Source organism: Mus caroli, chromosome 3 (assembly GCF_900094665.2).
Source record: "Mus caroli chromosome 3, CAROLI_EIJ_v1.1, whole genome shotgun sequence".
NCBI lineage: Eukaryota > Metazoa > Chordata > Mammalia > Rodentia > Muridae > Mus > Mus caroli.
Genome location: NC_034572.1, coordinates 123,306,032 through 123,318,006, shown reverse-complemented (window position 1 = coordinate 123,318,006; position 11,975 = coordinate 123,306,032). Strand labels below are relative to the sequence as shown.

Sequence of the window (11,975 nt, the reverse complement as noted above, 5' to 3'; positions counted from 1 at the left end):
TCCACTCCTGTGTTTGCTAGGCCCCAGCATCGTCTCACAAGAGACAGCTATATTTGGGTCCTTTCAGCAAAATCTTGCTAGTGTATGCAATGGTGTCCGTTGTTCATTCTTGACATTTGGGTCTGAAAAGTAAAATTACCATACGAGCCACGTATTCATCACAGTGAATTTAACCTAAGCCTCAGTTTAAGGGTAATAAGCACACGTGACGGCAGCACTCAGTTAAACGTGACTTAACCCAACTCTGGCTAATTTGCCCCAAGCATCCGGTTCAGTGAGTATACTTTACACTTCCCCTGGGATATGTCATGACACATTGGATGCCAGCAGCAGTAAAACGCAATATTCAGAAGTGAGGCGTATGCCAATAGTATGAAACCTGCTTCTTTAAATAATGACCATAAAACCAGTCAAGTATCAGACCTGAGGTGTATTTCAGTCAAGAAAAACACGTTGTTAGGTTTGAGGTTTTTAAACTCTTAAAGATATAGTATGCATAGTTTTAATATATAAATGTAAAGCAAAATGAAGGCTCTGATAAGTTATGCTCATTTTGCAAACTAAATACCATCTCCAGCTAATGAGGATGCCCTGCCCTGCCCCTGAGCGACAGCAGGAGCCTTACGATCAGGCAAATAAGAGGCTTGGCCACTACTGGGTGGGAGGGAGGGAGATCCTGATTGGAGCGGAGCGGGGCTGTAGGCGGCACCGCTGTGACGTCACGGTGAGGTTAGCCCCACCCCCAGCTCCGCTGTTATCAGTGAGTTCTCTCATGGCCCTCTGTCAAAAAAAAAAAAAAAAAAACGCATCTCCACTTGCTCTGAACTAAACACTCTTCTGTTTTAGACCCCGAACGTCTCAAACGTCGCCGCTACAGTCTCTGTGAGCCAGACCCCAAGTCCCACTCGTGCACTTGCGCTGAGGGCTACACGTTAACCCGAGACGGGAAGTACTGCGAAGGTAATGTGCGCATGCGCCGGAAGCTGTCTTTTTGACAAGTGGCAGGAGGTCCGTGGGGGCTGGGGGTTGTCCAGGGCCTCCAAGAAGAACAGACTTCAATCTTCTTCCTCCTTTGCTCGCTCCCTCCCTCCCTTCCTTCTTTCCCCAGAAGAGAACTTTTTCTTCTGTTTTAATTTCTATTATACTCTCGAGTCTTTTTTTTTTTTTTTTTTTTTTAGACTTCTTTTTCTAGATGCAAACCATTAGGAAGTTGCTGAGGGGCTGATAACAGGCCAAGGTTTTCTTTAGTTTTTTAAAAAAAGATTTATTATTATTTTTATATTGTTAGTACGAGAGCCTGCCTGCATGTTTGTGCATCACGTGCATGCCTGGTGCCTGTGGAGCCTAGAAGAGAGCATGGAATCCTCTGGACCTGTAATTAAGAATGTGAGCCACACAGTGTGGATACTCACACAGTGTGGGTACTAGGAACCGAACTCAGGTCCTCTGTAAGAGCAGCAATTGCTTTTTAACCTCTGAGCCATCTCTTCAACTGAGCCAGAGGTTTCTGGGTTTCTGAGTGTGCAATCAACACCTCTCTCTCTCTCTCTCTCTCTCTCTCTCTCTCTCTCTCTCTNTCTCTCTCTCTCTCTCCCTCCCTCCCTCCCTCCCTCCCTCCTTCCCTCTTTCCTCTTCCCTCTCCCTCTCCCCCTTCCCCCTCCCTCTCCTCCCCTTCTCTCTTTTATTTTGACTTTGTGCAAAATATCAGGATGAGCAATTTCTTTTCTTAAATTTTATGAGTAATTCCATAGCTACCACCAGATTTGAGAGTATTCTATACTTATCTAACCACACATGAGATCTAGAGAGAACCCCAGGAAACTGAATCCAGCTTATCTAGACCTCCTCCTGTTTGGAAATTCCTGGTCCACTGTAATCAGCTCTGGAGCCCTGGAGAAGTAACTTGCTTTTTGGAAGGCGCAGTGGTATACACATTCAACAGTCCCTTGCTTATGCCCAGTCAGCTGATGCTGAGGAGGCAGAGGGCTGAAGCCTGGCACGTCAGTCAGAGCAGAGTTGTTGAGAAGTGTCCCTCCTGAGGAGGGGAAAGACCAAAAGCAGAACAGGAAATATCCTAAAGTGGCTAAAATATTCTAACCCCAGATTCAATGGTAGGACTGCAGTTCAAGGTCAGCCTGGGCTTCCTAGTGAGTTCAAGCCAGCTGTGGAGGCAGGGGAGAGAGACAGGCAGCTCAGTGACAGATGATAGAGTGCTTGCTTAACACACATAAGACCCTCAGATCAATTCTCAGAGTCACAGAAAGGAGTTCCTAGCTTTCTAGAGGATTTCATCTTACCTTTTTTTTTTTTAAGATTTATTTATTTTATGTATGTGAGTCTAGTTTGCTCTCTTCAGGCACACCAGAAGAGGGCATCAGATCCCATTAGAGATGGTTGTGAGCCACCCTGTGGTTTCTGGGGATTGAACTCAGGCCTTTGGAGGAACAGTTAGTGTTCTTAAACTGCTGAGCCATCTCTCCAGTCCCTGTCTTAACTTTTTAGCAAAGGGTAAATCCTGTCTAAAACTGTGAGAAAGTGGTCTCTAAGTGACCCTGGGCTGATAGAAAGGACCACTGTGAGCACTGAGCTGATTTCTGTCGCCCTCTCTGAGGGATGGAGAGAGAACCCTCCCATGGTGATCTGCAGTGGAAGCAAGCGTGAGATGCCCTACTGTGTGTCAATTCGGGATATCACAGTTCATTTTCAAGGGTACTCAGGGGTGGCTGTTGTCCTTGTGCAGATGTCAATGAATGTGCCTCTCAGAATCACGGCTGTACTCTTGGGTGTGAAAACACCCCTGGATCCTATCACTGCACATGCCCCGCAGGATTTGTTCTGCTTCCTGATGGGAAACAATGTCACGGTAAGCCGCAGCAAGTCAGTACTGCGTTCTCTTATTTTTCACTAATGTCCCTAAAGTGGCTATGATCTGAGTGGGTGGTCTTTGGTTAGCAGTGTGCATTAAACTTACCTGGGGTTATATTTCACTTTGCTTTATAACACAGCGAGTTGAAGCTGGACATTGTGGTATGATTTGTCGTTCCAGCACTATGATGGTGGAGATAGGAGAATCATAAGGTCAAGGCCAGCTTGGGCTACAGAGAAGAACTTTGTCTTAAAAACCTGTATAACTAGGTTCTATTACAAGCCTATTGAAAAAAAGAAAAAAAACAAAAAACAAACTCCGGGGCAAGGGAAATAAAATTATATAAACAAATAAACACATATATTTCTATTTTAATCTATATGAGCTAATATTTCACTGTGAATCTTTAAAAGGGAGGCATATAATAGCCAGTGGCGATATATTATTGCACCTAAAAAGGAACTATAACCCCCTAGTGTAATATCTGTCAGTTTTAGGTGCAATCACAATATTACTGTTATACCCCTAACATTGACAGTAATTCTTAAAAGCGTCAAATATCAATTTTTTTCTATTATGCAACTCCATAAAAAACTAACAAAAAGCAAAGCCTTCAAGTGTACATAGCCTGTGCTGCAGAGGGTGTGACTAGGTTTACATCATCTTTTAAAAAGCCCTGTGGGCTGGAGAGATGGCTCAGCGGTTAAGAGCACCGACTGCTCTTCTGAAGGTCGTGAGTTCAAATCCCAGCAACCACATGATGGCTCACAATCATCCGTAATGAGATCTGATGCCCTTTTCTGGGGTGTCTGAAGACAGCTACAGTGTGCTTACATATAATAAATAAATAAATGTTTAAAAAAAAAAGTCCTATACATAACGGATTTGTTTGAATAACGTGTTTTAACTTGATACCTTTGTCTCTCATAGACTCTTCTTATCCCTAAATAGTGTTAATTAAGTTAACTATTTTTATTTGCTCCAGAGCTGCTTGCTTTGTGGGTTTTGTCAATTACATTTTCTCAATGTCTCTTCAGTGTTCTGTGAACTTGCAGTCATAACTATGGACTGGATTAGATTCAGCGTTGACGTTTCTTGGCCAGAGTACATTATAAATGTATTTGTACTTCCACCAAAATGTAGATATGCCCTGTTGTTCCTCTGTATTGTGAGATTAGCTAGTGTCCATTTGTCGGTTACAGCACTCACCAGTCACATTTTAATATTTCCTAGATCTATTATTTCACCAATAGTTTTGAAGTAATACTCCGGTCCTTCCATTTCTTTCTAATTATTAATTAGAAAGCTTTTATGAAGGGAATTTTATCTCATTAGCTGCCTGCTTTCCCAAGAGACCATTCTTACAGGATAAGGCAAACCAAATGTGAAACTTCGTATTTAGAGGATATAATTTGCTAGTGAATTAGTTGTTTCTAGTTTGGGGAGGCATCAATGTTAGAGTGTACTTTAAAAAGAGGAGGAAAAAAGAATATTGTGTATTCTGTGGATCCCCCCCAGTGCAAATTTAGGATTGTGTAGTCATATATCCTTTAGTCTTGGTTTTTAATTCACTCTTAGCATGACTAATGAACAGACACATGTTTGAAATCATGCTTACTATGTAGCTTTGTATCAGATGATAGAGAATAGGTCTGTCTGTATATCATCTGGGTTTATGAAACCAGACCCATCGAAATTGATGGATAATAAACAACGAACTGTATGGAAATTACTTATCATCATTGCACATATGAGACTTGCGTCTAACCCATTAGTGAATGCCCTAAAACACTGGATACAAATGGGTTGAATATAAGCCCCGTCATATGCCAACGAGAACATATAGAGTTTTATTTCATTCTCAAAGCTTCTGGAACTTTTACAATAGATGTTTTAAATTTGCGTTCAAACTTGCTGGAGTTAATTTTTATGCAAGGTATAGAGTAGTGTTTAAGTTTGCTTAAGCCACTATGCAGTGATTTCTGTACTGCTGCTAGACTTTCATATGCACACCCATTAAAAAAAACCTTCTCTAGCACAAGCTCGTGTGCATTTGAAGGGTTCGTTTTCATTAGGTTTGTTTTGACACAGTCTCTTTAGGGCGGTGCACGTTGGCCCTGATCTTGAGGTTCTCCTGCCTCATCTTTCTGTGGCTGGGGTTACAGGCATGGGCCATCATTCCCAGTTGGAGCCTTTCCTAATCTGAATTTTCTATCCGTCCCTGATGTTATCTTTTCCTGTCTTTTCCTGGTTCCATTTCCCAGTGTTCTGAAGTTGCACGAAAGCACACAGACACGGTGTACCTTTATGCATTTATCATAAACTTTGGTATTAAGAGCCTTTCATTTCTCTTCCAACATTTAACCATCCACAAAATACCTTTATTGTTTCCAATATTTGTAATCTCCAGAATCAATTGGTAAAATTCTAAGTAACGGGCTGGAGAGGTGGCTCAGTGGTTAAGAGCACTGACTGCTCTTCAGAAGGTCCTGAGTTTAAATCCCAGCAACCACATGGTGACTCACAACCATCTGTAACAAGATCTGATGCCCTCTTCTGGTGTGTCTGAAAATAGCTACAATGTACTTAGATATAATAATAAATAAATCTTTTAAAAATTCTAAGTAAAATATTTTGGAAGTATGGTGTCTAACAACTTTCAAAATCTTATTCAAAATAGGAGAAACTCATAGGAGATTAGAAATAGTTTTCCAAAATCCTAGCTCTTTATCTTTTTATTTAGATTGATACATTGTTCCTTGTTTTGATATTTCTCAATACTGTGGTATCTCATAAATATTAGGTTGTTTTTTTTTCTTATTCAACTTTCTCCTTTCAGAGTAGCAACTGATTGTAACAAATGTTCACAACCCAATTTAACACTAATCTTACTTTGTTCTTCTTAATTAGAACTCGTTTCCTGCCCAGGCAACGTATCAAAGTGCAGTCATGGCTGTGTCCTGACATCAGATGGTCCCCGGTGCATCTGTCCTGCAGGTTCAGTGCTTGGGAGAGATGGGAAGACTTGCACTGGTGAGTTTATTGGCTCTCTGTTGCCCTAACAATATGAATCTTCTAAGAGACACTGAAAATATTACTCTATCGCCAAAGCAGGCTAGGTCTTCCAGTGATCACGTGCTGAAAGACATTTATGTAACAGATTAATAGGTAAATTTGGGACGTTTTTGAGACAGTAGAGTGGATTCTAGAATGTTCTTTGACATCGTTAGTCCCGGAGCATTTCCAGTTCCTAGCAGTGTGGTGTAAACCCCTCATGTGACCTCAATGCTGCCAGAAGCACGCAGAGCGCTCAGCCTATCATTGGCAGCTGATACCTAACCTCATGCTTTTCTCTTCCTAGAGATGTAAGCACACAGAGGTCTGCATGGAACTCAAGATTAGCACAAGAGTTTTAAATAGTTTTTAATTGTTTAAATAAAATCTGCAGCTGGGCGGTAGTGGCGTACGCCTTTAATCCCAGAGAAACCCTATTTTGAAAAACCAATAAAATAAAATAAAATCTGCAAAATATCAAGACACATATTTGGTGAAATTCAAATCTAGAATTGAAAATAAAGTGAGTTAAGATCATTGAAAAACAGAAAAAACAAACAAAAAGGCCAACGTCAAGAGGCCCAAAATGTATGAGGTAGAAAAATTGTATTACCCAAGCAGAAGAGTTAGGACAAACTAAAAGGTGGCTGTGCCTGTGTTCCTGAACTCCGTGGTGGAACACAAGGATGAGGACCAAAGGAATGTGCAGGGTTAACAAGGAGTGTGAAGGGTTAACATCAAAATGCTGGGTTATGGGGAAGAGACTAGTGTGACTGACAGTTCCTCTGAACTCTGAAGATAAACTTGATGGCAGGAGTATCAATAATTAAGAAAATGTGTCTAAAGGATGCTCGGTTCCTCAGAGTTCTTTCCTGGAAAAAAAAAAAAGTTCCATTTTGTGTGATATGACATCATTACCCCGTGGCTGGTTTTTGTAGGTTGTTCATCGCCTGACAATGGTGGATGCAGCCAGATCTGTCTTCCTCTCAGGCCAGGATCTTGGGAATGTGATTGCTTTCCTGGGTATGACCTACAGTCAGACGGAAAGAGCTGTGCAGCTTCAGGTTAGTGCCATGGCTGTTGGAAAGTCTCTCCTTGAAAAAGAGATTACACAAAAATAGTATTACATTAGGAATATGCAAAGTGAAATTGCTTCCAGATTCCTGGTGGAAAGTATGATTTGAAAAGAAAATGTTGGAAGTAGGAAATAAATCTTGTTACTACGAATGATATAAGTAACTGCAACATAAATAATGAAAACTATTTCTTAGTTAAGAGGCTTCCAGACACTTATGATAGGGTCTGATAACTTTAATAGCTAGGGGGACCATCATGGGGAATGGTCTTAAAGAGCATCATAGTTAATTGATGTTAAATAAATATTTGTTGGCTGATTTGATTTTGATCTCTCTGGTAAGTATAGTAATCATAACACTTTGACAAGTTCTTTTTCCTTCAACTTTAATGTAAAGCTTTATGCTTCAATTGCTTCTTTCCATCTGCATTGCATCTTTTCTGTCTTTCACGACCCTTAGAAATCTTATATCTATGCCAAATTGATTTTGTCTGTTGAGGGTTGATCATGCTGATAATCTGAGATGCTGCAATTCTGATTCTGTGACGCTTGCCTAAGTCTAACTTCAATACTTTTAACTCCATAAGTCTTGGCTAATAAGACATAATGAGCCCAAAGAATGATTATGGGGCCTTATAATTCAAATATGATCCCCTTTAGGAAGAGAACCCAGCCATGGAAAATGAATTGATGAATTAATCCATCCTATGTGAGTGAAGGAGGTTTACAGCCAAGAGACCAGAGTGATTTGTCTGTGTTTTGGGTTAATGTCACCCTTTCTATAAGTAAGGGCCCGGGGATGAAATCTTGCAAGAGGGGAAGGTCTTTCCACCTGTCTTTGCCTATGTAACCCTGGTGGGAGGTTGAACACAATAGTATTGCAGGAGGTAAAGAAGAGTGTGCAGTGAAAAAGCAAGAGTCACAAATACTGTGGGTTTAAAGCATTTTGCTTTCAACCTTATTTGAAATTTTTGTTAACAGGACCACAGCCACTTTTACTGTTTGCAAATTCCCAGGACATCCGACACATGCATTTTGATGGAACAGACTACAAAGTTCTGCTCAGCCGGCAGATGGGAATGGTTTTTGCCTTGGATTATGACCCTGTGGAAAGCAAGGTACACTTTTTTTTTTAATGCATGAACAGGTTATGAAAGTGGGGGATTGGGGCTGATGAGATGGCTCAGTGGGTAAGAGCACCCAACTGCTCTTCCGAAGGTCCAGAGATCAAATCCCAGCAACCACATGGTGGCTCACAACCATCCGTAACAAGATCTGACTCCCTCTTCTGGTGTGTCTGAAGACATCTACAGTGTACTTACATATAATAAATTAATTAATTAATTAATTTAAAAAAAAAGAAAGAAAGTGGAGGATTTTAGCTTCACTGATGACCTGGCCTCCTTAAAAATGCTCTGCCACACTCACAGTGTTAGACCCAGAACAAGTTAACTATATGCACTCGAGGAATGTTAAGAACACCTGTGCTCTGACACCTGTACACTTGTTAGCCTTGTTCCTTGTTAGCCGCCTTCTTGGGGAGATTGCGCGCATCATTCTCCTTTCATTTGCCCCTCTAGGGGAGCAGAAGGGAAACCAGCATCATGCTTGCCCATCAGGAGGGCTTGGATTGTTTGCTGGTATGAGAAGAGGGAGGATTGGACTTGGGGCATGGTTGGGTGGGGGTGGGGACAGAGGCAGAGACAGAGACAGAGAGGCAGTCTTAAGGTTTCTCTTGCTGTGAAGAGACACCATGACAATAGCAACTCTTATAAAGAAAAACATGTCACTAGGGCTGGCTTACAGTTCAGCAGTTTATTCCATTGTCATTATGGCAGAAAGCATGGCATACATGCAGGTAGACAGGGTACTGCAGAGGTAGCTGAGATACATCCAGATCAACAGGGAGAGATGGTGGGCCTGGCATCTGAAACCTCCAAGCCCACCCCCCAGTGACACACTTCCTCCAACAAAACCACACCTACTTCAGCCAGGCCACGCCCACTCTAACAAGGCCACACCTCCTAATAGTGCCATTCCTGGTATCTAAGTGTTCGATTCTATGAGCTTATGGGGACCATGCTTATTGAAACCACCACACAGAGATTAAATTGCTCAAGGTTACACATTTTCAGGAGTAGCAGAGTCGGGGCTTATTGTAGCTATGTATGTCTATCTCTGATAATAATTACATTGCATGACCTGAAGAGCTGTTAATCCTTCATGCATATTCTACACTAATATTTAGAATACAAATCAGAAATGCCTAGTTCTCTCTTGCAGATATATTTTGCACAGACAGCCCTGAAGTGGATAGAGAGGGCTAAGATGGATGGGTCCCAGCGAGAAAGACTGATCACAGAAGGAGTAGACACGCTTGAAGGTCTTGCCCTGGACTGGATTGGCCGGAGAATCTACTGGACAGACAGTGGGTATGTTTCTTGCTATAGATTTCTGTTGCAGGAAACAGAGGTGAGGGAACAAGTGATTCTACTGGCTTTATCCTCTACTATGAACATAGAGAAGAACGGCTGGCCACTTGGTGAGGACAAGAGGTGACTCCACAGGTGTCCGTACTCCTCACTCTTCCCCACCAACAAGCAGGCCACTCCTTTCACAGGACAGGGTCCATAGTGATAGGATTTCCAGGACCAAGAAAATGACAAGTGCTTTGCAGCTCAGACCACTGTCAACAGTGCAGCCTCAAACCCGTCTGGTCACCATCAGGAACCATTTGCTTGCATAAGGCTCTCTCCTAGGTATCTTCCAGAATACACAATAGGGAAGGCGATGGGATCTGTCTTTGTGGTCAGCTCTCAGGTTAGCTGAGAAGAAAAGACAGATTTCCCCATTTAACAAACGAGTACAGAGGTGTGGTGTGAACAAGGGTAAGGGAAGTGTCAGGCCATGCGTGAACACTCACCAAAGGGACAGAAAGGTACCGGTGGGCAGAGGGACCAGTGGGCCCCACCCCTTCATCTCACAGCTGAGAGGCTGAGGTTGACCCGGGTTATTTACAAGCTTGTGAGTGGCAAGTCTTGCACAAAAATCCTTGCCCTGGCTCCTGCTGAACAGGGGTGAGAGAAAGATTGGAAGGTGCCCCGGGGATGGGAAGACATTTTTAGAGGCTGGGTAGGGTGGGCTTCTTCCCTTTGTGGGTGACAAGAGAGGCAAAATTGGGGCAATTCTGTCCTCTCAGCCCCTTCAATTCCGGTGGCCTGTGGCCTCTGTGAGCCTGAGAATGAACAGGGCTGGACAGGAAGAGGAAGGAAGGAGGACAAGGGAAGGGGCTCCCTCCCTCCTGCATGATGCTGAAGAAAGCCCACTTCCCTGCTGCTGGCAGAAAAGCATGAACCAGACTCCCTCACAAGACGACATGAGAGATGCCATGAGCTCTGTGTCTTCCAAGTCGCTGAAAAGCATCGAGTAAATGATGACCAAGCTGAGCACCTGGGACTTATGCAGCCACGGAAAAGGAGAAGAAAATTAACTAGGATTTCATGTCTGGGAGAGCGGTAGTGTCAACTCAGAAAGTGGAGTCCCAGGGACCAGGCGCATGGGCATGTGCACAGCTATTCTGTGTACAGAACGTCTCTGGTTATAGAAAACAACCAGGTTCTTCACAGTGAGCCAGAGGTGTGAAATGGTGTTCAGTCACCCATGAAATGTGCTCTCTGTGGCCACCTGAGCATGACTTTCTACTCAGTTAAGCAACTGAGTTAGCCTTCACCTTCATTCTTTTACTGGGTACATCTGTCTATTAACTAATTGCAGCATGCCAGATACTGCCCTAAGAGTGTCCCATCCACGATACTATTAAGTCCTAAATAGGTATGCTTTCATATCTCTGAAGATCAAGAGAATTTATAATCAGTGCTAAAATAGCTTTCCCAGGATTAACCAGGGAACTCAAGGTTAGCCATTTCCAGAGGCAGTACTCCCTGACTCATCGCAGATATGAGCTTGGGGTGCTACTTGGGGTAGAAATGCCCTTAGCATGTGAAGGCTTGAAGTCAAGCCCTAGGACCTCAAAAATCTTCATAGAGGGATGCCATCGGGAGACAGTACGGGTGAGCATCACTCAGTGTCAGAATGGGTGAGACCCAGAGTCACAGAACAGATTCAAATCAACTCCTGCCAAAACGATTATAACTGTCATAATAACAGCCTTCTCCGTGTTGAACTGACTTAAAAGGATGTTCTCCCTGTCAGCTGTGGGTAATAACAGAGCTAGTACGTGGTTGTTTTCCAAGTGTAAACGTTTATCAGGGTTACAGATGTCAACAGCTCTCGGCTCCTCGGGGCAGTTCTCTTCCCACTTCCACACAGTCAGGAGGCACCTCTAATTTTACCAGTGTGTGATTAGTGCCTACTGCCCAGGCACTGCCTTCAGATGGGCACAGCTGGAGCCTGCAGAACCAGACCTCACATCCCCCAGCCCATAGACTTCAGCAATAACAAACCCCTCTCAAGCCCTCTCCCCTCTGAAAGACAGCTGCTTAAGCAAAACCTTTAATTTGTCTGGAAATGAGAGGTTTGTAGCTTTAAAACCTTGATATTAGCTAGAAATTTGATTTAAATAACCAAGACTTTAATCCTAGGTATTAGATTATGTGGCATCTCTAAGTCAGTGAAAACCAAAGAGGGATGGCTGCGTTGGTTGAGAAAAAAGGCATTCATGTGAGCATGACACATTGATGATTCTATGGAATTATTAATTAACATTAAGGAAGCCTGACTTCTAAAGCTAGTTGAGCCATAAAGGTAAAGATACCTGTGTGCTTATATCTTTATACATATGTCTTCTATGGAGAGCTACAACAGACATAAACTGCCCCTGGGTCTTTGCTTTCCTATCGCCAGCCCTGGCGTCTCTGCTTTGCCTTTGGCTTGACCTGAACTGCACCACGGGGAGCTCGATTCTCTCCCATTGCCTAACTCCTGCTCCGAGCAGCTGAAACTTTTTTTTTTTTTTTTTTT

At 42.8% G+C, this 11,975-nt stretch overlaps 1 protein-coding gene across 5 annotated transcripts in view; it reads left to right on the top strand.

Moving 5' to 3' along the window:
• Nucleotides 1–11,975, top strand: part of Egf (epidermal growth factor) — a 79,420-nt gene that overhangs the window by 31,440 nt on the left and 36,005 nt on the right. For 4 of the 5 annotated variants that reach the window (XM_021157941.2, XM_029475162.1, XM_029475164.1 and 1 more), the window contains exons 6-11: nucleotides 847–960; nucleotides 2,741–2,863; nucleotides 5,777–5,899; nucleotides 6,859–6,984; nucleotides 7,977–8,113; nucleotides 9,279–9,427. In XM_021157941.2, coding sequence (XP_021013600.1) covers nucleotides 847–960; nucleotides 2,741–2,863; nucleotides 5,777–5,899; nucleotides 6,859–6,984; nucleotides 7,977–8,113; nucleotides 9,279–9,427 — 772 coding nt within the window. The remainder of the gene's footprint in view (nucleotides 1–846; nucleotides 961–2,740; nucleotides 2,864–5,776; nucleotides 5,900–6,858; nucleotides 6,985–7,976; nucleotides 8,114–9,278; nucleotides 9,428–11,975) is intronic. The other variant, XM_029475163.1, reaches the window with a different exon arrangement.